General features: G+C 46.3%; 2 protein-coding genes across 4 annotated transcripts in view; one reads left to right on the forward strand and one right to left on the reverse strand.

Moving 5' to 3' along the window:
- Positions 1 to 489: 489 nt before the first annotated feature.
- Positions 490 to 2,793, reverse strand: LOC147369410 (uncharacterized). Its single transcript, XM_086413641.1, has one exon. The coding sequence runs from the start codon at positions 2,719 to 2,721 to the stop codon at positions 2,422 to 2,424; it is 300 nt and encodes a 99-aa protein (XP_086269767.1). The 5' UTR covers positions 2,722 to 2,793; the 3' UTR covers positions 490 to 2,421.
- A 2,250-nt stretch (positions 2,794 to 5,043) lies between these two features.
- The window catches only part of SMAD5 (SMAD family member 5), a 114,106-nt gene continuing 95,697 nt past the window's right edge, over positions 5,044 to 23,452 (forward strand). For all 3 annotated transcript variants that reach the window (XM_086413644.1, XM_086413643.1, XM_086413646.1), the window contains exon 1: positions 5,044 to 5,262. The gene's annotated coding sequence lies outside the window, so the exon portion shown is untranslated. The remainder of the gene's footprint in view (positions 5,263 to 23,452) is intronic.

The following is a 23,452-nucleotide window of genomic DNA, read 5'->3' on the forward strand; positions in this document are numbered from 1 at the left end:
CCAAAACGGAGCCTCAGGCACAGATAACTCGCTCTTCACATCTACTCCTGGGTGGTCAGAGGACTGGGTGAGGAGGAAGGGAGCAACTGAGGTACGGTTGCCCCATGGGAAACTTCCAGCTCTGGCCTGTTGGAGGCGGGCTCCATAGAGCCACCTGCACCCCCAGGCAGCTGCAAGGGCCCTGCCATCAGAGCTCCATTCATCACAGGGGTGGCCGAATTGACACTGAGACCTGAAGGGTGAAGGGCTAGGGAAGAGCATTTGAGCTGAAAAAACAGTGTGCATAAAGTCTCTGGCACATGTGGCCAGAGGGGAGTAGAGAAGAGTCATCTGCTGAGATAGATATCTGGGAGTCAGACCATGCCTGACCCTGTGGGCTGTGGTAAGGATTTTAGACATTATCCTTCAGACCATGAGGAGCCATGGAGGGTTTTAGTTGAGGGAGAGAGATGGTGAGAGGTGTGTCATGATCAGATTGTTTTTTTTTTTTTTTTTTTTTTATTGTGGTAAAATACATATAGCATGGAGTTTACCATTTTAACTGTTTTTAAGTGAATAATCCAGTGGCATTAGACACATTCACATGGTTGTGCAACCGATTTCCAGGATTCTTTCCATCTTTCATAACTGAAACTATATCCATTCAACAATAACTCCTCATTCTCCTTTTCCCTCAGCCCCTGGTAACGAATGCTTGACTTTTTGTCTTATGAATTTGACTACTTTAGGGACTTCATATAAATAGAATCGTACAGCATTTTTCTTTTTGTGACCAACTTCTTTCACTTAGCATGATGTCTTCAAGTTTCATCCTCACGGTAGCATGTGTCAGAGTTTCCAACATTTTTAAGGCTGGATAATATTCCATTGTGTATATACCACATTTTGTTTATTAATTATATTCATCAGCGGACAATTGGATTGCTTCTGGCTACTGTGAGTAATACTGCTATGAATGTGGGTGTACAAATGTCTGGCCTTGATTTCAATTCTTTTTGGTATATACCAAGAAATGAATAGAAGAAAAGCTGCCACTGGAAGGAAAGTAAGGTTTCTGCTTTGTATATTTTACATTGGAGAAGTCGTTAAACATCCAAGTGGGATGTCAAGGAGGCTTTTAGGTATTCAAGCCTCAGGCTCAGGGAAGAGGTCAGACCTGAGATGGGGTGTTGGGTGTCATCAAATCCTATAGGTGTTATTCAGAAACACTGACTGGGTGAAATCACCTAGTGAGGGAATATAGAGAAAAGACGGTGCCTGGGACAGAGCCCGGGGTTGGCTCATCAAAGGGAGAGCAACCAACAAAAGGGCCTGAGAAGTTGTGTGAGGAGGACTGGAAGTCACCAGCAGAGAGCTTTTCAAGAAGGAGGGAGCATCAGCCACGTTGAATCATTGGTGTGTCCATGGGATCTGGCCACATGCATGTCATCAATAACCTGAGCAGGAGGACCTAAATCTGGAGAGGTAAAGAGGGGTGAGGAGGATGCATTTTCTGACTTGAGTGCTTTGAGTGAATGCTGAATTTTGAATTTGAATTTCAATGACTGAGAAGCCTGTAGGAAAAGGAGAGAAACTGGAAGTAATCCATTTGTTCAGCCTCATCCTTTATGCTTGCATCAGAAGCCCCTCCCTCCATCCCTGTGCACCCACCATCACAGCCCTAAGGACTTATTTGGAATAACCCCCAACTTGCTTTTAGGCTTCCCCTGCTAGGGACTGAGCTGCTGTGAGGGAGGGCCTCTGTCGTACCCAGGGTCCCAGCACCTAGCACAGGGCCTGGCACACAGCATTCAAAAGGTGCTACCCCAAAGCCTGGACCCAGAGCTCGGATGGTCCTTTCACTCAGCACACTGGGCTTAGGCCCTGGTTGCTCTCTGAAGAGGAAGAGGAGGCTTCCTAGACCCTTGGGGGATCCTGGGTGTTTCTCCTGCGTGTGTGTTGAAGGAAGCCCGCATAGCATGCTCCTTGGGTCTCTTCCAGAAAAGCAGGTGGTAGCCTTGTGAGCATCACCATCCCTGGGGCAGCATCAGCCCACTTTGGCTGGGAAGAGAGCACACCCATGTGTCAGCAGTCCCAGGTCAGTGGGAACGTCTGAGTCCAGAGGACAGACAAATGGCTGCTTAATCACACTGGAGAGCCCATCACTTCATCTTGAGCAGGTGACCTGACCCTCTCCCAACTTTGGGAAGGAAGTGTTATGCTTGGAGAGCTACTCCTCCTTCCAGGATCTTCCTCCTCCAGTTCTGTTAAAAGGAAGACGGTCTGAGAATTGGGAGCAGCAGAGAGAGAGAAAGAGAGGATAAAGACTTCTGATTAAATATCCTCATTTGAGCAGATATGAGTTTTTGAGTGAACAGATGGAAAGCCACTTTCGCCCCTGTCAGGAGGGCCGGGGAGTCCCCATGGCTTCTTGATGACGGCTCATACAGAACTCAAGTTCAACGAAGCCACCTGCATGCAGGGCACTTCCCTGATGCCAGCTCTCAGTTGGGCATGCTTGGTGTAGGTGCCCACGTCCCAGATCACGTTCTCCAGAAACACTTTCAGGACCTCGCGGGTCTCTTCGTAGATGAGCCCAGAGATGCGCTTCACACCACCACGATGAGCCAGGCGGCGGATAGCAGGTTTAGTGATGCCCTGGATGTTGTCGTGTAGAACCTTGTGGTGGCGCTTAGTGCCGCCTTTCCCCAGACCCTTGCTGCTTTTGCCACGTCCAGACATGGCTTCACGAGAAGTGAAGCCCAGTTTCTGAGGCTGCAACACGGCCCCATGGCTGTCCCTCCGTGGAGCAATGGCAACCTGACAGCAGGAGAGGAGAGAACTCGTAACCATAACTGGTGTGAGGTGGAGAGGCCTTCAGAGAGATCTCATGGTGCAGCCCAGCTCGGCAGATGTGCAAATGCACAAACGTGCACCGGTGAGACACCCTGCAAGTGCCAGGAGTGCGGGAAGCAGTTGAGGGAAGCAGTTCTAGAGGAGGAGGAGGTGAGCCCCACCCCAGGGGGGAAGGGGAGGGAACTTGGGGCCAGGTGTAAACACCCTGTGAGCTCAGTCCCTCCGTCATCGTGCTCGGGCAGCTCCTCCAAACATGCCTGAGAACAGAGGAAGAACAGCCCCAGAAGTGCCAAGGTGCAACTTCCAAGCCCAGCCCAACCCGGGGGGGACACCTTCATTCAGACCCTAGTCGCTTCCAGTCAAGATCCAGGACTCCTAATTCCCATAAAGCAGGGACCCCTGACAGAAGCTGGGGACCCTCTCCTCAGAGAAATGCACAGGGACCTCCTGCACAGGCCTGAGGACCACTCCCTCTTGAGTCCTAGTCTAAATGCCTTGATACGGGTCTGAGTTCCACAGCACTGCACATTTCTTGAGGCAGCAAGCAAGTCCTCTGCCCAAAGCATCTAGCTTAGACACACAGTGAAAGTTAAAGTCTCTCAGTCGTGTCTGACTCTTTGTGACCCAGGCCAAGGAATTCTCCAGGCCAGAATACTGGAGTGGGTAGCTTTTCCCTTCTCCAGGGGATCTTCATAACGCAGGGATCGAACCCAGGTCTCCCGCATTACAGGCAGATTCTTTACCAGCTGAACCACAAAGGGAGGCCATAAGACACATAGGAGGCCGTCCGTAAATATAGACTGAGTAGGCCATCAAAGCACAACCCAGTTTCTGAGGCTGCAACATGGCCCCGTGGCTGTCCCTCCATGGAGCAATGGCAGCCTGACAGCAGGAGAGGAGAGAGAACTCGTAACCGTAACTGGTGTGAGGTGGAAAGGCCTTCAGAGAGATCTCGCAGTGCAGGCCAGCTCAGCAGATGTGCAAATGCACAAACGTGCACTGGTGAGACACCCTGCGAGTGCCAGCAGTGCAGGAAGACCTTGACTCAAAACCCACACGGCTTTCAACATGGGAGAATTCACACTGGTGGGAACCCCTGGGAACCTGAGTAATGTGGAAACACCTTTGAAAAAGTGGAAGTGTTAGTCACTTAGTTGTGTCCGACTCTTCGTGACCCCATGGACTGTAGCCTGTCAGGATCCTCTGTCCATGGGATTCTCCAGGCAAGAATACTGGAGTGGGTATCCATTCCCTGCTTCAGGGGATCGAACCCAGGTCTCCTGCATTGCAGGCAGATTCTTTACCATCTGAGCCACCAGAGAAGCCCAGAAACACCTTTATTTATGGTTTATAGTACACATTCTTGAGACATTGAACCAGGAGAAATACCCATTATAGGAAATAGATCTTTGAAGGTATATATCACCCTTTTTAGGAGATTATGGAAATCATACCAGTGGATGATCAAAAACAAAAGCCCTTTGTCATCTTCCTAACCATGTTTAGCTTTACATCATAGTTTTATGTTTAGTTTTGTTTTCTAATGTGTCTATCATTGTCTTGTTAACTTTTCAATCCAATTTGAATTTGATTTTCTCTAAGACAGGAATCTCACCTCCAAATTTTTATCTCACCCCCAGGAAGTCAACAGTTTCTTCCTTCCCTATTATCTTGTTTTGCCTTCTTGGAGACACATTTGATTATTCATATCAGCTTGTGTCTCAACCTGGTCTTTGATCCACATATCTGTGTCTGAACCTGGATCTCACCACTTAAATTGGTGTTAATTTAGTATCTTTTAACATCTAATAGAGTCAGGTTTCCTGGCTTTTGAAGTTAACTTTTCCCTTTTGTAAAATTAACACTTTCTCTTTGCCAAAAGGTTCAGAAAATTTAGAGAAGCAGAAAGGAAAAATAGAGATGACCTGTAACGCTAACAACTAGTAACAGTCTCTGTCGTGTTATTAGAACAGATTCTTCCTGATTTTGTTTTTGAGGAAAATGCAAGCATATGTCACAGACTGTAATCCTCCTTTATTGTGCCCAAATACATTACTGAAGGAAGTCTCGAAATAAAATAGGCATTGTGGGAGGCCAAATTGTAAGACAGCCTCCGTGACCTCATGACTGCCTCCATGGCGAAAAGGAGGCTGGACCCAGGTGGGCCCAATGTCCTCATGAGCCCTTCTCTGAGAAGCAGAGTTTCTCCAGCTGGTGGCAGAAGAGGCAGCCGGAGGTTAGCCATGGGAGGAGCACTCCATGCAGAGATGCCGGTTTGAGGATGGAGGGGGCCAAGTGAGAAGTCACACAGATGGCTCCCGGGAGCAGGGAAGAGCCCCGCTGCCAGCCAACAGGGCAACAGGGCCTTCAGACCTTCAACAGCCCCCACCTAAATGGGCATGACAACCAGTTCTCCAGAGCCTCCAGGTAAGAGCCTGCCAACGCCATCATTTCAGCACTGAGCAGAGAACCCAGGCAAGTCCACCCAAATTCTCACAAATTGTGAAATATCAATAGTTGGTGCTGTTTTAAGCTGCTAAGTTTGTAATAACTTCTTAGATGGCAATAGAAATTAGCATAGGCATTTAAACCAGTGAACCGTTGAAAATAAAAACCCTTTGATCAACTAACTGTATTTTCAATATTAGAAAAATCATATTTGGGGATAAGCCTGTGAGGTTAGTTTCATTTTCTTTACTCACTGTCTATGAGGGCCTCTAAATTGCCCTCGCTCCATGAAAAGCCTGTGTCCTGGCTCCAGATGGGGTCCCTAGTGCTGGGCTTCAGGAGGCCTCACAGGCTCTTTGGGGCCCCACTGGGCAGGTCCAGGCCCTTCCTCTGAAGGAGGTGATCCTCTGCCTCTAAAACTGTCCCAGAGCCACATGAGACCTGCTGAGAGCTTGGGGTATAGAACTGCCTTGGGTTGGCCACATCCCCTCCTCACATGTGCTTGGGCATGCCCCCTGGAGCATGTGGAATCTTCCCGGACCAGAACCCTTGTCCCCTGCATTGGTAGGCAGATCCTTAACCACTGAACCACCAGGAAGTTCCCGACTTTGCATTTTACACTTTTAACAGCCCGCAAGTTTCTATCCTATAGCAGCCCAGGCTGGCTGGTAAAAGGAAAATTGGATCACAAAGGGTCCTGGAGCTCCTCCAATACCATCCTCTGGTGCCAACCACAATAATCTGAATGCTAGAACACATTCTCTTTTATCATCTTATCTTTGCTTTAGTTTACAAAATGAGAAATGGGCTTAGAGAGGTTATGTAATTTACTCAAGGAGGCACCATTAATGGTTGTCAGAATTCTGACCCAACTCTGACTCTTGGCTCTTCTAACCACTACTTGGGGTAGCCAAGGGGGAACCCATACATTCAACAGAGACCCAGGGGCAGTGGGTTCTCAATCTTGCTGCCTGTTAGAATCCCGAGGGACTTTTATTTTTTTGAATATCGATTTAGTTAGGTTGCACCCGGTCTTAGTTGTGGCATTTGGGATCTTTGTTGCATAATACGGATCTTTTAGTTGCAGCATATGGGATCTAGTTCCCTGGCCAGGGACCGAACCCAAGCCCCTGCAATGGGAGCGTGGAATCTTAGCCACTGGACCACCAGGGAAGTCCCCTCGTGGTGCGGTTGTTCAGTCACTCAGTCGTGTCTGACATTTTGCAACCCCATGGACTGCAGCATGCCAGGTTTCCCTGTCCTTCATTGTCTCCTGGAGTGTGTTCAAATTTTGTCCATTGAGTTGGTCATGCCATCCAACCATCTCATCCTCTGTCGTCCCCTTCTCCTTCTGCATTCAATCTTTCCCAGCATCAGGGTTTTTTCTAATGAGTCGGCTCTTCGCATCAGGTGGCCAAAGTATTGGAGCTTCAGCATCAGTCCTTCCAATGAATATTCAGGGTTGGTTGACTTTAGGATTGACTGGTTTGATCTCCTTGCAGCCCAAAGGACTCTCAAGAGTCTTCTCCAGTACCACAATTTGAAAGCATCGATTCTTTGGCACTCAGCACTTTTTATGGTCCACTCTCACATCTGCACACAACTGCTGGGAAAACCATAGCTTTGACTATCCAGACCTTTGTTGGCAAAGTGATGTCTCTGCTTTTTAGTGCACTATCTAGATTTGTCATAGCTTTTTTCCAAGGAGTGAGAGTCTTTTAATTTCAAGGCTGCAGTCACTGTCCACAGTGATTTTGGAGCTCAAGAAAATAAAGTCCGTCGCTGTTTCCATTATTTCCCCGTCTATTTGCCTGAAGTGATGCCATGAACTTGAGGGATAGAGCTAGCAATTTGAACAAGCCTCCCAGGTGATTCTGATGCATGGGAGAGTTTGAGAACCACTGTTACAGAAACAGCCACATTTGCTGGGACAGCAGCTCAGGGCTGGCAGAGAAGTGGTGTCTGGTTCTCTCAGTCTGTGCTTTGGGCTCCAGAGGCAAAACTTGTTTCCCCAGGGGGCCAGGTTAGGATGAGCAAGAAGCAGACTAAGATTCTGCCGGCCACATCTGGAACCCAGCATGAATCCCCAGTTTCCAGCCTTGTTGGTATCATTATGCAAAATGCGAAAAGGAACATTCTTAAAGGGAAGCCATTGACTTTATGATTTTAATGAGATCTGGCTCAGCCTGTTCTCAAGATGTCTATTTATTGGTTCACCAACAGCTGCCAGGGAGATGCAATACAGAGTTTGTTTGTTTTCTCAATTTAATGCGTCAGTTTCTGGAGCCTAAGCATCCCCTTCTGGAAAGCAGTGGGATTTCCCTGGCCTGAGGACATAGGGGAAGTTAGTCCCTCTCTGAGAGGAGGGGGTGGGATTATCCTTCTGAACATTCATTCTTTCAATAAATACATACTGGATGCCTGTTGTATGCCAAGCAGTATGCTAGGAAACCAGGAGAAATAGCTCTGGTAGGAAGGCGAGGAAATTCTCCTGGATGTACATGAACTTCCCATCAGTTGGGAAGGAGATAGGGAATAATTCTCCTGTCCTTGGTTGCTCAGTTGTGTCTGACTCTTTGCAACACCATGGACTGTAGCCCACCAGGCTCCTCTGCCCATGGGGATTCTCCAGGCAAGAATACTGGAGTAGGTTCCATTCCCTTTTCCAGCATAATTCTCCTAGGGGTTCTTTAAAAAATGCAAATTCCAGGGCAGAACCCAAATGATCCTGACTCAGCTGTCTGAAGCGCAGCCCAGGAACCTGGAGCTTTAACCAGATCCTCTTCTGATGACTCTTGGTGGGAAGTCCTCTGAAACAGAGCAGTAAGGGTTTGTCGTTTGTTTTGCTTTAAGTAATTTCTGTTCTTTATGTAAAGTCAGACAATAAGGACTGAACAACATCCAGTTTAACACTCCTGTACCCCAACTTCACCTACCCTCACCACTGTTGATAGATCAGCTTCCAAGCTGGACTTAGTGCAACAGTTTTCTTCTCACTCCGTTTCTCTCCCTTGCAGGGTTCAAAGTCCTCTGGTTGGTTTGGGGAGGGGGATCCTCTTTCTGGGCCAGGACTATTTTCCTTAATAAGGATGTTTGCCTTCAGGCTGTCTGTCGTTCCCAGTCCCCTTTCAGGATCCTGCTGTCTATTGGGTAGGGAGCAGAAGGTGTGTGCGACCCTCTGAAGACTTTCTCCATTGGCCAGCTTGAGGCACGTCAGGGGACCACACAAGGCTTTGTCACCCACCGTGCGCAGCCCCAGAGGCTCCCTCCTCCTGAGCCAAGGGCTGAAAGGAGGTGCTCCGAACTCCAGGCCTGATCCGGGGCTGCAGGCTGAGCTGTGTGCAGTGAGGAGGGGGAAGCAGCGTCCCTGCAAAGACTTGAAAGCAGGATACATCGTGGTGTGAGCAAAGGTGCATGTGGTGCTTCAGAGCCAAGGTGGGTGGAAGGCAGGGTCAGCTGTCATTGGTCCCCACCACTCAGAGTTGAGAGGAGAGTCAGAAACATAGCCTGAGAGTGCCTCCAGGGGACCCTCTGTGTGGCCCTGAACCCCTTCCCCCAGCATGCTGTCTCCTCCTCCCTGGGGCCCACTGGAATTTCCTCCCCTGAGAACTAAAGCCCCTCCCCAAACCAACCCGGCCTTTCTAGAAGGAATGTCAGTAGGAGTTATCTAAAGCCCTGAAGATAGCAACTCCATGTCGAGGCATTTAATCTGAAAACTACATGTGTGTGATGTGTGTGTTTGTGTGCTCATTCTGGCCTACAAAGTGCTAGATACACTAGTGCTATCCACCAGTAGGGTGGAAGTTCCTACCAACGTGGGCTTAGTGAAGTGAAGTGAAGTGCAGTCGCTCAGTCGTGTCTGACTCTTTGCGACCCCGTGGACTGTAGCCTACCAGGCTCCTCAGTCCATGGGATTTTCCAGGCAAGAGTACTGGAGTGGGTTGCCACTTCCTTCTCCAGGGGATCTTCCTGACCCAGGGATCGAACCCGGGTCTCCCACATTGTAGGCAGACGCTTTACCCTCTGAGCCACCAGGGAAGCCCCACATTAAACCAAGTTGCATAAAATGTCTGGAGACCCTAGGAGTGCTAGAGAGAAATCAGGTGGAGAGAAGGTAAGAGTAGAAATCTATGGATTGGGAGGCAGGTGGCCACGCTATAGGAGTACCACCACGATTGCTGCAAGGGAGCGTGGCTGAGGCATAAAGAACTGGAGGTCTCAAGGCCTTGCTCTGTGCTCCACAGACCAAAGTGCACACACATAAAAAAGGCAGTAAGGATAAAATAAGTGGAGTGATTGTATTAAAGTTGCAGAGGCATTCTCATTGAACTTGAATATGTATGATATCTTAATCCACACCACGACCTGAAGGTCCTGGGGCTCTGACCTTGACTGTGAATCTCTAGTCATGCACTATTATATATGTATCTTTTGCTGGCACCATCCAACCTTGCAAGAGATGTTGGTCAGTCAGTCATCTAGGACCAGGCTGTGAGCCAGAAGTGAGCTGTTCCATACACTCCATCCAGCCATCAAATCTACCCCGATTTATATTACCAAAATTAAGTTACAATGAATTAAGTTATTGGGCAAAACGAGTGGTGATCGAGGACATATTTAATTTTTGAAGAGATGGAATTCATTTTTAATTCAGTAGACAAAAGGATCAGAAAGCACCCTCAGGTCTCAAACCTCAATATAGGTATCTGAAGTCCAATGGATCGGAGTAACTGCTTGCGCTGAATCTGACCAGGTAGCTGGTAGTGATCCTAACTCCTAAAGGATTAAGGAGTGACATGGAGAGGCGGGGCTACATCTGCTCCACGCCCCCAAGCTGTCTGCACCACCTTGTCCTTCCCTGCTCCCAGCTCTGTGCCCCAGAGCTTATCCGAGTTGTCAGAAGGCCTCTCAGCCCGACCTGTGCCCTGCTGGCAGAACCGCTGAAAGGCATGGGAATTCATGACTGTGGATGGAGGGTGTGGATGAGCATCTGATTTAGGACTGTGGGCCTAAATCAGAGCAGGCAGCCGAGAAGTCCTTTCCTTCTAGAAACCCCTCAGGATGTCCCTGAGCAGATAGGGGGAGCTGAAGGCCCTCCATAAAATAGTCCACGAGCAGTTGTGAGGCCTGCCGAGGGCTGAGGCCCAGTCATTTATCTCTGTGTCAGGCCTTGAGCTGGGGCCTGTGCTTAGTTGCTCAGTTGTCCAACTCTTTGTGACCCCAAGGACTAAAGCCTGACAGTCTCCTCTGTCCGTGGGAGTTTTCAGGCAAGAATACTGGAGTGGGTTGCCATTTCCAGTCCTGGGAACACAGAATTAGCGGTCAGCAAAAACTTGCATGGCAAGTTGAATGAATTAATTAGGGTTTTCAAGTCCAGGAGAAGGCTGAGATGGAACCTACAGGCCCAAGAGTTTAAAGCCCCACAGCTCAGGAGAATATCCCCACCCAGGATAAAGCAGCATGAATGGCTCCTGCTTTCCCCCACCCCACCCCTTTGTCTACCATTATTTCCTTTTGGAGAATTCAGAAGCTAGATGGAGACCTTACACATAAATTGCTAACACAGAGACTGAGACCTCGAGGATAGGACTGTCTCTGTTTATTGAGCATACAGCAGGCACCAAGCTCTGGCTTAAGCATTTTCCTCATTTAATGGCCAGAACCACTCTGTGAGGTTGTTAATGCTGACCCATTTTGCACATGAATAAACAGACTCAGAGTTTAAAAACTGACATGTTAGAAAATCTAAAAACATGACAAGATTATTCAGAGACAGAACCAATATTTGGACTGTCAGGAAAGGGGAAACATTATCTGTAGAATCTGTCTTTTAAAATATTTCAAATAGTAAGGTCCACTAGACAGAGATCTTCTATTGTGCTCTTTACTATTTCCATACACCTAGCACAGGACCTGGTCCACGGTAGAAACTCAGGAAACATGTGGTGAGTGAAGGAGGAGAACAGAACCCCGTTATGTTGGGTTGGCCAAAAAGTTTGGGTTTTCAGTAAGGTGTTACAGAAAAACCCGAACAGACTCTTTGGTCAACCCAATATAAACTGTAGTACTGCCAACCTGGGTTGAGCCCCAGTTCCCCCTACTTCCGAGCTATGAGACTTCAAGCTCACACTTTGCACTGTTTTTTTATTTTCATGCTGTATGGAAAAGACTCTGATGCTGGGAGGGATTTGGGGGCAGGAGGAGAAGGGGATGACAGAGGATGAGATGGCTGGATGGCATCACCGACTTGATGGATGTGAGTCTGAGTGAACTCCGGGAGATGGTGATGGACAGGGAGGCCTGGCGTGCTGCGATTCAAAGAGTCTGACACGACTGAGCAACTGAACTGAACTGATGATACAAAAGGGCTTCCCAGGTTGTTGAGTGCTAAAGAATCTGCCTGCAATGCAGGAGACACAAAAGACTCAAGTTTGATCCCTGGGTCAGGAAGATCCCCTGGAGTAGGAAAGGGCAAATTCCTCCCATTCTGGCTTGGAAAATTCCACAAACAGAGGAGACGTGGGTTACAGGCAACGGGGTCACAAAGAATCAGACATGACTGAGCACACGTCCATGAAACAAAAACCACGTGAAAAATTAAAACCAATACAGTCAATGAAAGCCATACTTGACGTGATCCCAGCTTTCAATCCAAACCCCTCCCCAGAGATAATAGCTATTTTTGAACAATGGGCTGTGCCTGCTTCTAGTTCTCTTTCTCTATATTGACATATAGTACTAAATACAAACACATAGCTTTGTTTGGGTTATGGCTCTGTTTTGCTTGATGTGATAGGACTGTACTGCACCAGCTTTGTGGGAAACTCCACTGTATGTCTGAGACGTGTTCCCACAACAGCATCCGGAGAGATCTCATTATTTATAATAGCTCCCAAAGAAGACATGAACCATGATTTATTTTGCCATTCACCCCATAGGACTGGACATTGACGTTGTTTCTGTTTTCTTCACCAGTTTATAGATAGCGTTCCAGTGAACATCTTTGCACAAGCCTCTTCACGAACAGAGACAAATACTTCTTGAGGATAAATTCCCAGAAGTGGAATTGCTGGGCTGAGTAACACACAATTTAAAATTGTAGTTGCCATCCCCAAATGGGCCTCTTAATAGTACGTACCTGATGGAGGCCTGGGAAGTTCTGCTGTAAAGATGTGCTTCATTCAGGCCGGGCACACAGTAGGCTCAGTAAGCACTTACCAAAGCAATTGCCGGTGGGTCACTTCTCTAGTCTGCATTCCCAGCCCCTGATCGGAGCACGCCCTGGCTTTGGCGCCTGGAGCCAGGTTGAGGAATGAGAACCGGCCAGCAGACAAGGGAGGACTCAGAGGCTGTGTTCCGGGTGCTCCCCCTGGTGGGCAAACATCCCGGACAGTAAGCCATCCCCCATCTTTGTAAGCCCTAAAGCAGATCACAGTCCTTCCTGCCCAGAACCCTAGAAGCCCTCCTCTTCTTCTTAGACTCCGACCGAGACTTCATCTGCTGGATGTTCTGGTGCCTGCCTTTCTTATAGTGCCTCGTGCCCCTCCCCTCTTCCCTTGTTTTGTTGCAACCACATTCCTTTCTCTGGCTTTCTCAAGCACATCCTTTCTAGCTCCTTCATTCTTTCTCAGTGATCTTCCCACCCTACAAGCTTGTCTTTAATACTAACTCATTCTCTGCCTCTTCAGAGGGCCCTATCAAATACACTCTGTCTCAAGGGCCACCTCTCTCCTCTCCACACACCTCCCCCGACCCCTTACTCTTTGTCGAATCAGCCTGTGTTTTTCCTCCATTAGCAAGTTCCCACGGAAACAAACCCAGACATTTCCAGGTGTGGCAGAGTACAGTGTCACGAGAACAGGGACCATTTCTGTCTTACACGTGATCCCCGTCTCCCAGCGCCTGCCAGTAGCACCCAGCAGTGCCAAGCATTCAACACACGTTGAATGAATGGATGAATGAGTAACTGAATAATACTAACAGGCAGGGACAGAAATGACACTGAGAGCTCACAGGGGCCGAGGCAGAACATATTTCCCAAGGTTTTGGCTCTGTTCCTCTGCTAGATGCCCTCCTATGATCAGTAAGAAACAATTTCCCTGGGGTAGGCTTTAGCCGGAGGTATCATCTTGAGTATAACGGAGTAGGGTGAAGGAGACAGAAGGCAGGGGTGGTTTCGACACCTTTTCCTTGCTAATGTCGCCTTAGACTGCAAGGTAGGTCATATTTTCTGGATGAGCAAACTGAGACTCAGAGAGGAGAGTAGGATGTACAGCTGGCATCAGTTCAAAGAATGACAGTATCTGGTAAGAGAAGGGCTAGGAAGCCATCGTTTCCTCTAATTCAGAAGGACACACAGTCTACAGGAAGTGTAGCCCACACTTACGGCATGGAGGCCCTTCTCAGTGGAGAGATCTACACCGGAATTAGGTGGTGGCCTCGTCCATTCAGCACACCCTTAAAATCATGCACTGTGTGCCAGGCAGCTCAACCATGATTAAGTGGTTAATTCAGCTTTCCAAAGCTTCACAGTCAAGAGATAAAATAGACCTTTGTTCTGTAGGATATCCAAGTGGTATGTTTGGAGCACAGACAAGCAGGGAAGCCATATGGCCAGCTTGTGCATACCTCAGATGCAGGCATTGCCCTTCACAACGACCACCATGTGAATGATGCTCTCGGAGCTGAACAGCAAACAACCTGAGCTCCTCAAGGGGATGAGATAAGTCATCCGGAATGAGATCTCAGAAGAGAGAGTAGATCTCAGGGGAGCACCAATATGTAGGAGTCCGTGGAAGAAGCAAAGGCCAGAGAGGCAGGAGGAAGAGCATGTTGTGAGAGAAATCAACAGAAGAGGAGTCGCGATGGAGAGGCAGCTGAGAGCACTGAAGCCTCTGAATTATCAAACAGAGAAGGGCTCCCAAGTGACTGGCAGCAGGACGTGGTGACCTTGACAGGAGTGTTGATGATGGGAGTCATGTTTGTTGAGAGGTGAATGGAAGATGGGGAGAAAGTGAGAGTGTTCAGCTCTTTCTGGAGGTTGGGCTGTGAAAGGAGAGAGGGAGCAAGGGTGGTGGGGCCTTTGGGACTGAAGGAGAGCTTTGTTTTATGGTTACCCTTTGAGATGAGAGCCTTGTGCTTGTCTCAATGCTGTTGGGAAGGAGGCAGTCAAAAACGTATGAGAGAGCATCTTTACCAGCATGATTGACAGAGGAAAATGGGAGAGAGGTTAGATTCAAAGTGGGTAAAGCTTCCAGATGATGGCTAGACAGGATTCCAGAAGGCTTCACGGAGGTGGTGGGCCCTGTGTGTGTTAGTTGCTCAGTTGTGTCTGAGTCTTTGCGACCCGCCATGGACTATAGCCGGCCAGGTTCCTCTGTCCATGGAATTCTCCAGGCAAGAACACTGGCATTCCCTTCTCTAGAGGCTCTTCCTGACCTAGGTCTCCAGGTCTTCAGCATTGCAGGCAGATTCTTTATTGTCTGAGCCACCAGGGAAGCTAGCCTTGGGCAAAAGGGACCTCTGCCCAATGCTTACTGCTTTAAAGAGCCTTGCCTACAGTGCTCTCCACAATGCAAGAAAGAATTGTCGAAGAAACCAAAGGAAAATGCATAGCCAGGACTATTGTAGATCATACTCTGCTGCTGCTGCTAAGTCACTTCAGTCGTGTCCGACTCTGTGCGACCCCATGGACCGCAGCCCACCAGCCTCCCCCGTCCCTGGGATTCTCCAGGCAAGAACACTGGAGTGGGTTGCCATTGCCTTCTCCGAGATCATACTGTAAGTAACCCAAATATCCAAATCACCTGCCAGAAGGGCCCTGATAATCTTCCAGGGTCTTTTTGGGCCCTTTTCTCAGGATATCCTCTCAAGAACAGACCACACCTAAGGGGAAGCCGATTTATTTTTATGTTGCTAGCATCCCTCTAATACCACACCAGAAAAACTCATTATAAGAAAGCAACAGACTAACATAGATGTAAAATGAACATATATGTAAAAATTCTAAACAAAGTCTTAGCAAATTGAATCTAACAATCTATAAAAGGAGTAATATATCATGACTAAATAGGATTTATCCTAGAAATGAAAGTTTTGTTTAGCCTCCCTGTAATTGGTTAACTAAATAGTTCACTATTAACAAACTAATACACACACACACACACACACCCCCCACATACATAGACAGATACACATACATATGAAATCATAGCAGGTGATACAGAAAAGGCATTTAAAAATCCGATGTCCATTCCTGCTTTTTTAAAAAATATACAGCAACCTAGGAAGAGCAGGAAACTTCTTCAACCTGATAGTGGGCATCTATAAAAGGCCTACATCCAATATCAAACCCAAATGTCAAAGACTGAATGGTTTTCCCCCTCTAAGATGAAGAACCAAGTTAGGAATGTCCACTTTTGTCATTTTTATTGAAGATTATACTGAAGGTTATAGTTGATGTAATAAGACAAGAAAAATAATTTATCTAATTCAGAAAGAAATTAACCTCTTCTCATTGACTGATGACACAATTGTCTATGCAGAAAATTTAATGGAATCTACAAAATCTACTAGACTTAATAAGTGATTTTGACAAGATTACAGGATACAAGATCAGCATACAAAAAGCAACTGTATTTTCATTTATTGCAATAAACAGGTGACATTTTCAAAAATACTATTTATAATAGCAACAATATTTATGAACTACTTCAGGGTTAATATAATAAAGTATGTGCAAGTTCCATAGACTTAAAACTGTAAAACAATGCTGAGACAAATAAAAGAAAACCTAAATAAATGGGAAAACCTACCTTGTCTATGGGTCAGAAGATTCACTGTTGTCATTCCTCTCCAAACTTTTCTATAGATCCAGTACTCCCCTAGTCAAAATCCCAGCTAGCTTTTTTAGGTTAAAAATTGATAATCTGATTTTTAAATTCATATAGAAACGAAAGGAACTAGATTAGCCCAAACAACTTGATGAAGAAGAAAACCCGAGCACTAACGCTACCTGATTTTAAGACTGCAATTGTCAAAACAGCATGATATTGGCGTGAAGATGGACCAACAGGTCAAGGAGACAGAACAGAGACTCCAAAAATAAACCTGTGCATATATAGACAACGGATTCTTGATGAAGTTGCAAATGCAATTCAGTGAAGAAGTCTTTCCACAGGATGAGGCTGAAATAATTGGTTATTCATATACAAAAGAGTTTGAGCCATTCTTCCCACCACATATTAAACTGAATTTTTTTTAATTAACTGATGATGAAGTATAGATCTAAATGTAAAATCCGAAAACCATAAAACTTTTAGGAGAAACTATTTTTGACCTTGAGTTAGGCAAAGGTTCCTTAAATGTGAGATCAAAAAGCATAATTCATAAAAGAAAAAAATGATCAATTGAATTTCATCATGATTTAAAGCTCTGCTCTTTGAAAGATGCTGTTAAGAGATTAAGAAAACAAGCCATGGACTGAAAGAAAAATCTTTGTAAATCATATACCTGATAAAGGGCTTGTATATAGAATATAAAAAACCCTTAAAACTCAATGATAACAGAATAAGCAGCTCATTTTATTTTAAATAGGCCAAAGATTTGGACAGTTCACCAAAGAAGATATGTGGATGGAAAAATAATTGTATGGTAAAACATTCTTTATATATACTTTTTTTTTTTTTTGTATTTACTTATTTTTGGCTGTACTGCACTTCGTTGCTGCTTGGGTTTTCTCTAGTTGCAGCTGGCAGGGCCTCCTCTCTAGCTGCGGTGTGCAGGCTTCTCATTGCAGTGGCTTCTCTTACTATGGAACAGGGGCTCCATGGCACGTGGGCTTAAGCAGTTGTAGCATATGGGCTCAGTCATTGCAGGTCTCGGACTCTAGAGCGCAGGTTCAGTAATGTGGTGCATGGACTTAATTGTTCTGTGGTCTTCCCATTGTCTATTGCATTGGCAGGTAGATTCTTCACCACTGAGCCACTAGGGAAGCCCAAGCATATGGTAAAATATTTTTCGTATTATTAATCTTTAGGAAAATGCAAATTAAAACTATGATAGAGTCCCTTGGACAGCAAGGAGATCGAGTCAGTCAATCTCAAAGGAAATGAACCCTGAATACTCAATGAAAGGACTGATGCTGAAGATAAAGATCCAATACTTTGGCCACTTGATGGGAAGAGCCGACTCATTGCAAAAAGCCCTGATGCTGGGAAAGATTGAAGGCTGAAGAAGAGGGCGACAGTGGATGAAATAGTTGGATGGCATCACTGATTCAATGGACATGAGTTTGAGCCAGCACTGGCAGATGGTGAAGGAATGGGAAGTCTGGCGTGCAGCAGTCCATGGAGTTGCAAACAGTCAAACACGACTGAGCAACTGAACAACAACAGGGTATCGCTACACGTTTATTAGAACGGCCAGAATGAAAAAGACTGACTATTCCAAGTGCTGGCAAGGAGGAGGGAACTGGCACGCTCATGTACTGCTGGGCAGAATGTGGAAAGGTGCAACCACTCTGGCGGGAAAAGAGTTAGATGGTCTCCGAAAAAAGGGAAACATATACATATCATATGATCCAGGCATTCCGTTACTAGGTATTTATTCAAGAGAAAAGAAAGCATGTACAGAAACAAAATCTTGTGCATGAATATTCCTGAAACTTTCATTTGAAATAGTCCCAAGTAGGAAACAACTCAAATATTCACAAATAGGTTAATGAACAGTCTGTCATATCCATACAGTAGAACACTGCTCAGCAATAAAAGGAATTGAAATGTTGCTACCTGCATCAACATGGATGAATCTCAAAAATAATTATACTTAGCTCAGTAAGCCAAAAGAGGTACATACTATATGGTTCTGTTTATGTAAAACTCATTTAAAAAAAAAAAAGGCAAATTAGTCTCTTTCAATAGAAAGCAGAACTGTAGTAGCCTGAAGGTGGTGGAAGTAGAGTGGGAGGTATGTTGTTGCTGCGTCGCTTCAGTCGTGTCCGACTCTGTGCGACCCCATGGACTGCAGCCTACCAGGCTTCTCCGTCCATGGGATTCTCCAGGCAAGAACACTGGAGTGGGTTGCCATTTCCTTCTCCAATGAATGAAAGTGGAAAGTGAAAGTGAAAGTGAAGTCGTGTCTGACTCTTAGCGACCCCATGGACTGCAGCCTACCAGGCTCCTCCATCCATGGGATTTTCTGGGCAACAGTACTGGAGTGGGGTGCCATTGCCTTCTCCCAGTGGGAGGTATAGGAGGCTGGAACTATAACAGGGGAGGTCTTTGGGGGAGTATTAGATGTTTTCACGATACAATTATGGTTTCATGGTGTATGCATATGTCAGAACCTGTCCTGTGGAGTTTGTTATGCCCACTATACTTCAGTAAATCTGTTTACTATATAGGCCCATAGAATAAAGGCCTCCCTTAATACTCTGCATTTTGGCCCATGAATGTTAGGAACGAGGTTAATGATGGCCATCATTAGATAAGAGTGAAACATTTAGAAAGATGAGAAGCACATAGACATTTCTAGGTGTGTATGTGTGAGTGTGCTGCATTTGTGAGTGAGAGAAAGCAAAAAGATATTTCTCTCAAATCCCCAAACAGCCAGAGGTTTCAAAAAGTCACCAAATATAACTTACAGCAAGTGCGTATTTTTCTTATTGAAGTATAGCTGATTTGCAATGTTGTATTAATTTCTGCTGTATAGCAAAGTGGCTCAGTTACAGACACACACATGTATTCTTTTTCATATTCTTTTCCATGATGGTTTATCACAGGATATTGATGATGGTTCCCTGTGCTATACAGTAGGACCTTGCTGTTTATCCATTCTCTCTGTAATAGCTTGCATCTGCTAATGCCAAACTTCCACTCCATCTTTCCTGTCCCCTTTGGCAACTACCAATCTGACAGGAACTATTTATTTAGCAACCACCATAATGCCAGCCTTGAGCTGTTCTTGACAAATATATATAGTAATCCTTTTGACCCTTTAAGCATTTACTTTGATGGTTTAGAAAACTGAGGTTCAGATACCTCAAGTCAGCTCTCCAAAATTGCACAGCAAAGAAGCAGCAGGGCCAGGACCCATGGGGCGCCACATGGCTGGACTGGCTCCCTTGCTGTCTTTGGGGACCCCTCCCAGTTCCCAGTTGGGCGGCTGTGGCTTCTGACTGCACGTGGGCGGGTGTTAAGACAATAGACCAAGCCTGTCCAAGTGTTCAGCCCTCTTCCAAGGTTAGCTATTGTACTTGGAACTATGTATAGCTAACTGTGGGGAAGAAAGAGAAAATAAGATTTACTTTTTGGAGGCTGAGAGGAGTTAGACAATTTGAAAGGTCCTGACAGCCTTTGCAGAGCAGGGCTGAAAGGGCATTGGCTAAGCACACTTGGAGTGCGGTTTTCTGGCAAAGGAGGAGATGTCCTGGCCCAGGGAGGTGTGACATGTCTCTGCTCAAAATAGAGACCAGCCATTTCCTGAATGAGAGTCAGCTGGGGGTGGGAAGGCAGGCCCAGCCCTAAGGCCTCTGACCACTGGAGGGGTTCGCAGCCCTGCTGGAGAGTGGGAAATGGGGTGAACATTCAGGGCCCTCAAGGGCCTCAGGCTGGGGTTGCTGTGCTGTGCTTCAGTGGTGTCCGACTCTGCACGACCCCATGGACTGTAGCCTACCAGGCTCTTCTGTCCTTGGGATTCTCCAGGCAAAAATACTGGAGTGGGTTGCCGTGCCCTTCTCCAGGGGATCTTCTCAACCCAATGATGGAACCCATGTATCTTATGTCTCCTGCACTGGCAGGCTTAGGGGATGGCAGACAAGGGCTGTGAGGAGGCCGCTGCGTTGCAGATGGGCAGCGCAGGGTCGGGGGGTAGACTGGCTCCACCTGGGCCTGGTATGGGGGGTGCTGGGGAGAGAAGGGTGCTTGGTTTCCATGGAGAGGCCAGTCCCTGCCAAAATATGATGGTGGAGGTGTTGCTGAGGCTACAGGTCACTTGGCATGGAGGGACATGACGTTTCCTGTGCAGCTAGTGATCAAAGAGGGTCCGGAGGAGCCAGAGGCTGGCTGATGACCCTAGCAGTGCCGCTGAGCATTCAGAGGGGCTTTTCTAATGGGGTGAGACTCAGCAGTGCCCTTGGGTTAAGATCTTCTACAAGATCTAACTCAGTACTGGCTCCAGGGCTGACAGCGAGCTGATTTGCCACCCTAGGGGCTAAACGTAGAAATACTTCTGTACCATTTGGTAACTAACGAGATCCCTAAAATGGCCCCCACCCCCAGCATCACAACAGCCCCTGCCCCTACTCCCCCCCGACCCATGTTAGCCTACTTCTCGTCTCCCGCGAATCCAACCACCAAAAGGTAAATGTTTAGCCTCCCTCTGTTTGGCTGCTAAATATCATCTTTGCTGGACCCCAAAGAATAACAGTAGTCAATTGCTATTTGCTATGTGCCAGACATCCACCATTCTAGAAGCTTTACCTGCTTTTAGAAGAACAGCAATAATGGGATAACAATAGCTAACTACTATCAGATGCTCCTTAGGTGCCAGGATTATACAAGGTGCTTTGCTTTGATCATGAAGTTTTAATGCCCACTCAGGCCCTGTAACCCTATGTGGCAGGTTCTGATGCTATTCCTGATATTCCTTCCTCCATTTTGGAAGAGGAAAAAAAAAAGCCCCAAGGCCCACCCAGAGAGGTTAAAGAACATGCTTTGGGTCTCATAGCTATAGTGGTAGGGCCTGATTCAAATCTAGGTCTCACTGACTCTAAAGCCCTTGCTCTGGCATTATTCTATATTTGAGAAATAATTTATAAAAATGCTCATAATATGGAAAATCTTGGTTCTAATATTAAAAATGCTCCCTTCCTTTCTGATCTGAGAGTCTAATGCCTTCCTTAGGCAGTTCCTCCAACTTTGCTGCTTAAATGTTTCTAATATATCCTAGAAATTCTCTTGTTGTGAAAACAAGTTTGTGCCAGGAATCTCCTAGTTAATTTGGCTGAACAGTGGCTCTAAAACACTCTATACAGAGGATGTGAGTGAGTCCTGGCCAATGTCTACAAGAGACAAATGGGAACACCGAGCCTTCCCCAGGTCCGTGCCATCCATTTGCTGTCCAGACTCCAGGCTGTTCCTGGAAACCCTCCTTCCTGATTCCTTTTTTATTGTTGGGCTGAAGTCAGTACAAAGGCCCTTAATCTATGCAATGTCTCATTGGCAAGCCTTATAAGAGATGCCCTGTTCCTGAAAATAGGCCTTCTTCTGACTGTGTTCCTGGAACTGTCCAGTGTTTTGATGGCTGGTCATTAGGCTGCAATCATCCATTCACCAACCATCTACGGAGGGCCAATCATGGGTCAGGCATTGTTCTAAATTCGAGAAATAGAACCTTGAATGAAATAGACCTTGCCACTGCCTTCATGGGGCTTGTCATCTAAGGAAAGGTAGAGATATTGAACACAGATGACAGAAATAGAGCTGTGTATTTATGCTCTGTGATAAATGCTAGGAAAGAAGGTAAAGAATATAAAAAAATTTGATGTAAGATCTTAGATTAGATTGTCTCAGAAGTAGGAAGAAGGAACATTATGAGTAATATTCACGTTGACACAAGAGTTTACCAAGTGAATGAAGGTGAGGACCTCTGAAGAAAGTAATTTCCAGGCAGGCGGAACAGCACAGATGAAGGCCATGGGGCTGGGTGAAAGCCTGGCACTTTTGAGATTATGATAAGAAAGAGAACAAAAGCACCGTACTTTAGTTTAATAAGCAGGGGGAAAAGTGAGTGAGTGAGCAGGGGCTAAAGTGAGAGGGGATAAGGCTGAACAGTGGTCGTGGGGACAGACTTTCTGTGAACAAGTTTCTTTATTTAGAAAATGCAGATGAGGACTAAGGGCCTAAGGAGAGCAGTGGAACCATCTCAAAACAACACACTTTGGCAGAACAAAGATAATGGTAAGAGGAGGAGTACATTCAGATTTTTTTTCAGCTGCTCTGTGTAGCATGCAAGATCTCAGTTCCCTGACCAGGGATTGAACCCGTGCATACTACAAGCGGAAGCAGGGAATCTTAACCACTGGAACACTAGGGTTTTTATTCATAAGGAGAATGAGGATGGCAGTTACTTCCATTAAAAAAAAATTATCTTGGGCTAAAATCATATCATACTGGCAAGGGAAAGCATTCCCGATTAAAACAAACCCAGATAGCTCTTGTTAGTAAAAGTATCCTGAAGTTTTAGGGGCTAGGACATTGCCTTAGGATTCTTTTAGTTAACAGTGACAGAAATCAACTGTAATTAGATGAAGTTAAAAAAAGAAATGGGGCTTCCCTGGTGGTCCAATGGTTGAGAATCCACCTGCCCGTGCAGAGGACACAGGTGGTCCTGGAAGCTACCACACGCTGCGGAGCAGCTAAGCCCAGGCACCGCAACTACCGAGGCTGTTCTCTAGAACTCAAGCTCCACAAGAGAAGTCACTGCAATGAGAAGCCCGCAGACTTCACTGAAGAGTATCCCCTGCTCGCTGCAACTGGAGAAAGCCTGCGTCCAGCAATGAAGACCTAAGCATAGCCAAAAAATAAATGTATAAAAAGAAATGCATGGATTCAAACCACTGGGAAGTTTAAGTAGTAAACTGGCAGGGTCGAGAGATTCAAACTGGTCACTTCTGTCCCTTTTGGTCTTTGCTCCCCTGTTCTCTCTTTCTTCCTCTCTGCCTGCTCTGAAGTGGTTTCATTCTAAAACAAGCAACGGGGACTTCCCTAGAGGTCTAGTGGTTAAGACTTAGTCTTCTAAGGTGGGTGCAGGTTGGATCCCTGGTTGGGGAGCTAAGATTCCTACATGCCTCATGGCCAAAAAAAATAAAAAGAAAAAAACCAACCAAACAAAGCATAAAGCAGAAGCTATATTGTAACAAATTCAATAAAAACTTTTAAAATGGTCCACATCAAAAAATCTTCAAACAAGCAAGCAATGATGATGTCATGCTATATACTTCAGATAAAAAGGCTAGATTGTTATGTACAATCTGGAGTTATAAAGCCATATACTCTTAGATTGTGTACCCATCCCTGAGCCAACTGCCAGGAGGACAGAGCTGTCCAATTGTCCAGGATCAGTTGTGTCTAACACATGGCTTAGGGAGTAAGTATGTAGAACTGAAGGA

The sequence above is a fragment of the Bos grunniens genome, chromosome 7, assembly GCF_055505025.1.
Source record: "Bos grunniens cultivar Pamir isolate PY7600 chromosome 7, Bosgru_T2T1.0, whole genome shotgun sequence".
In the NCBI taxonomy this organism is placed as follows: Eukaryota; Metazoa; Chordata; class Mammalia; order Artiodactyla; family Bovidae; genus Bos; species Bos grunniens.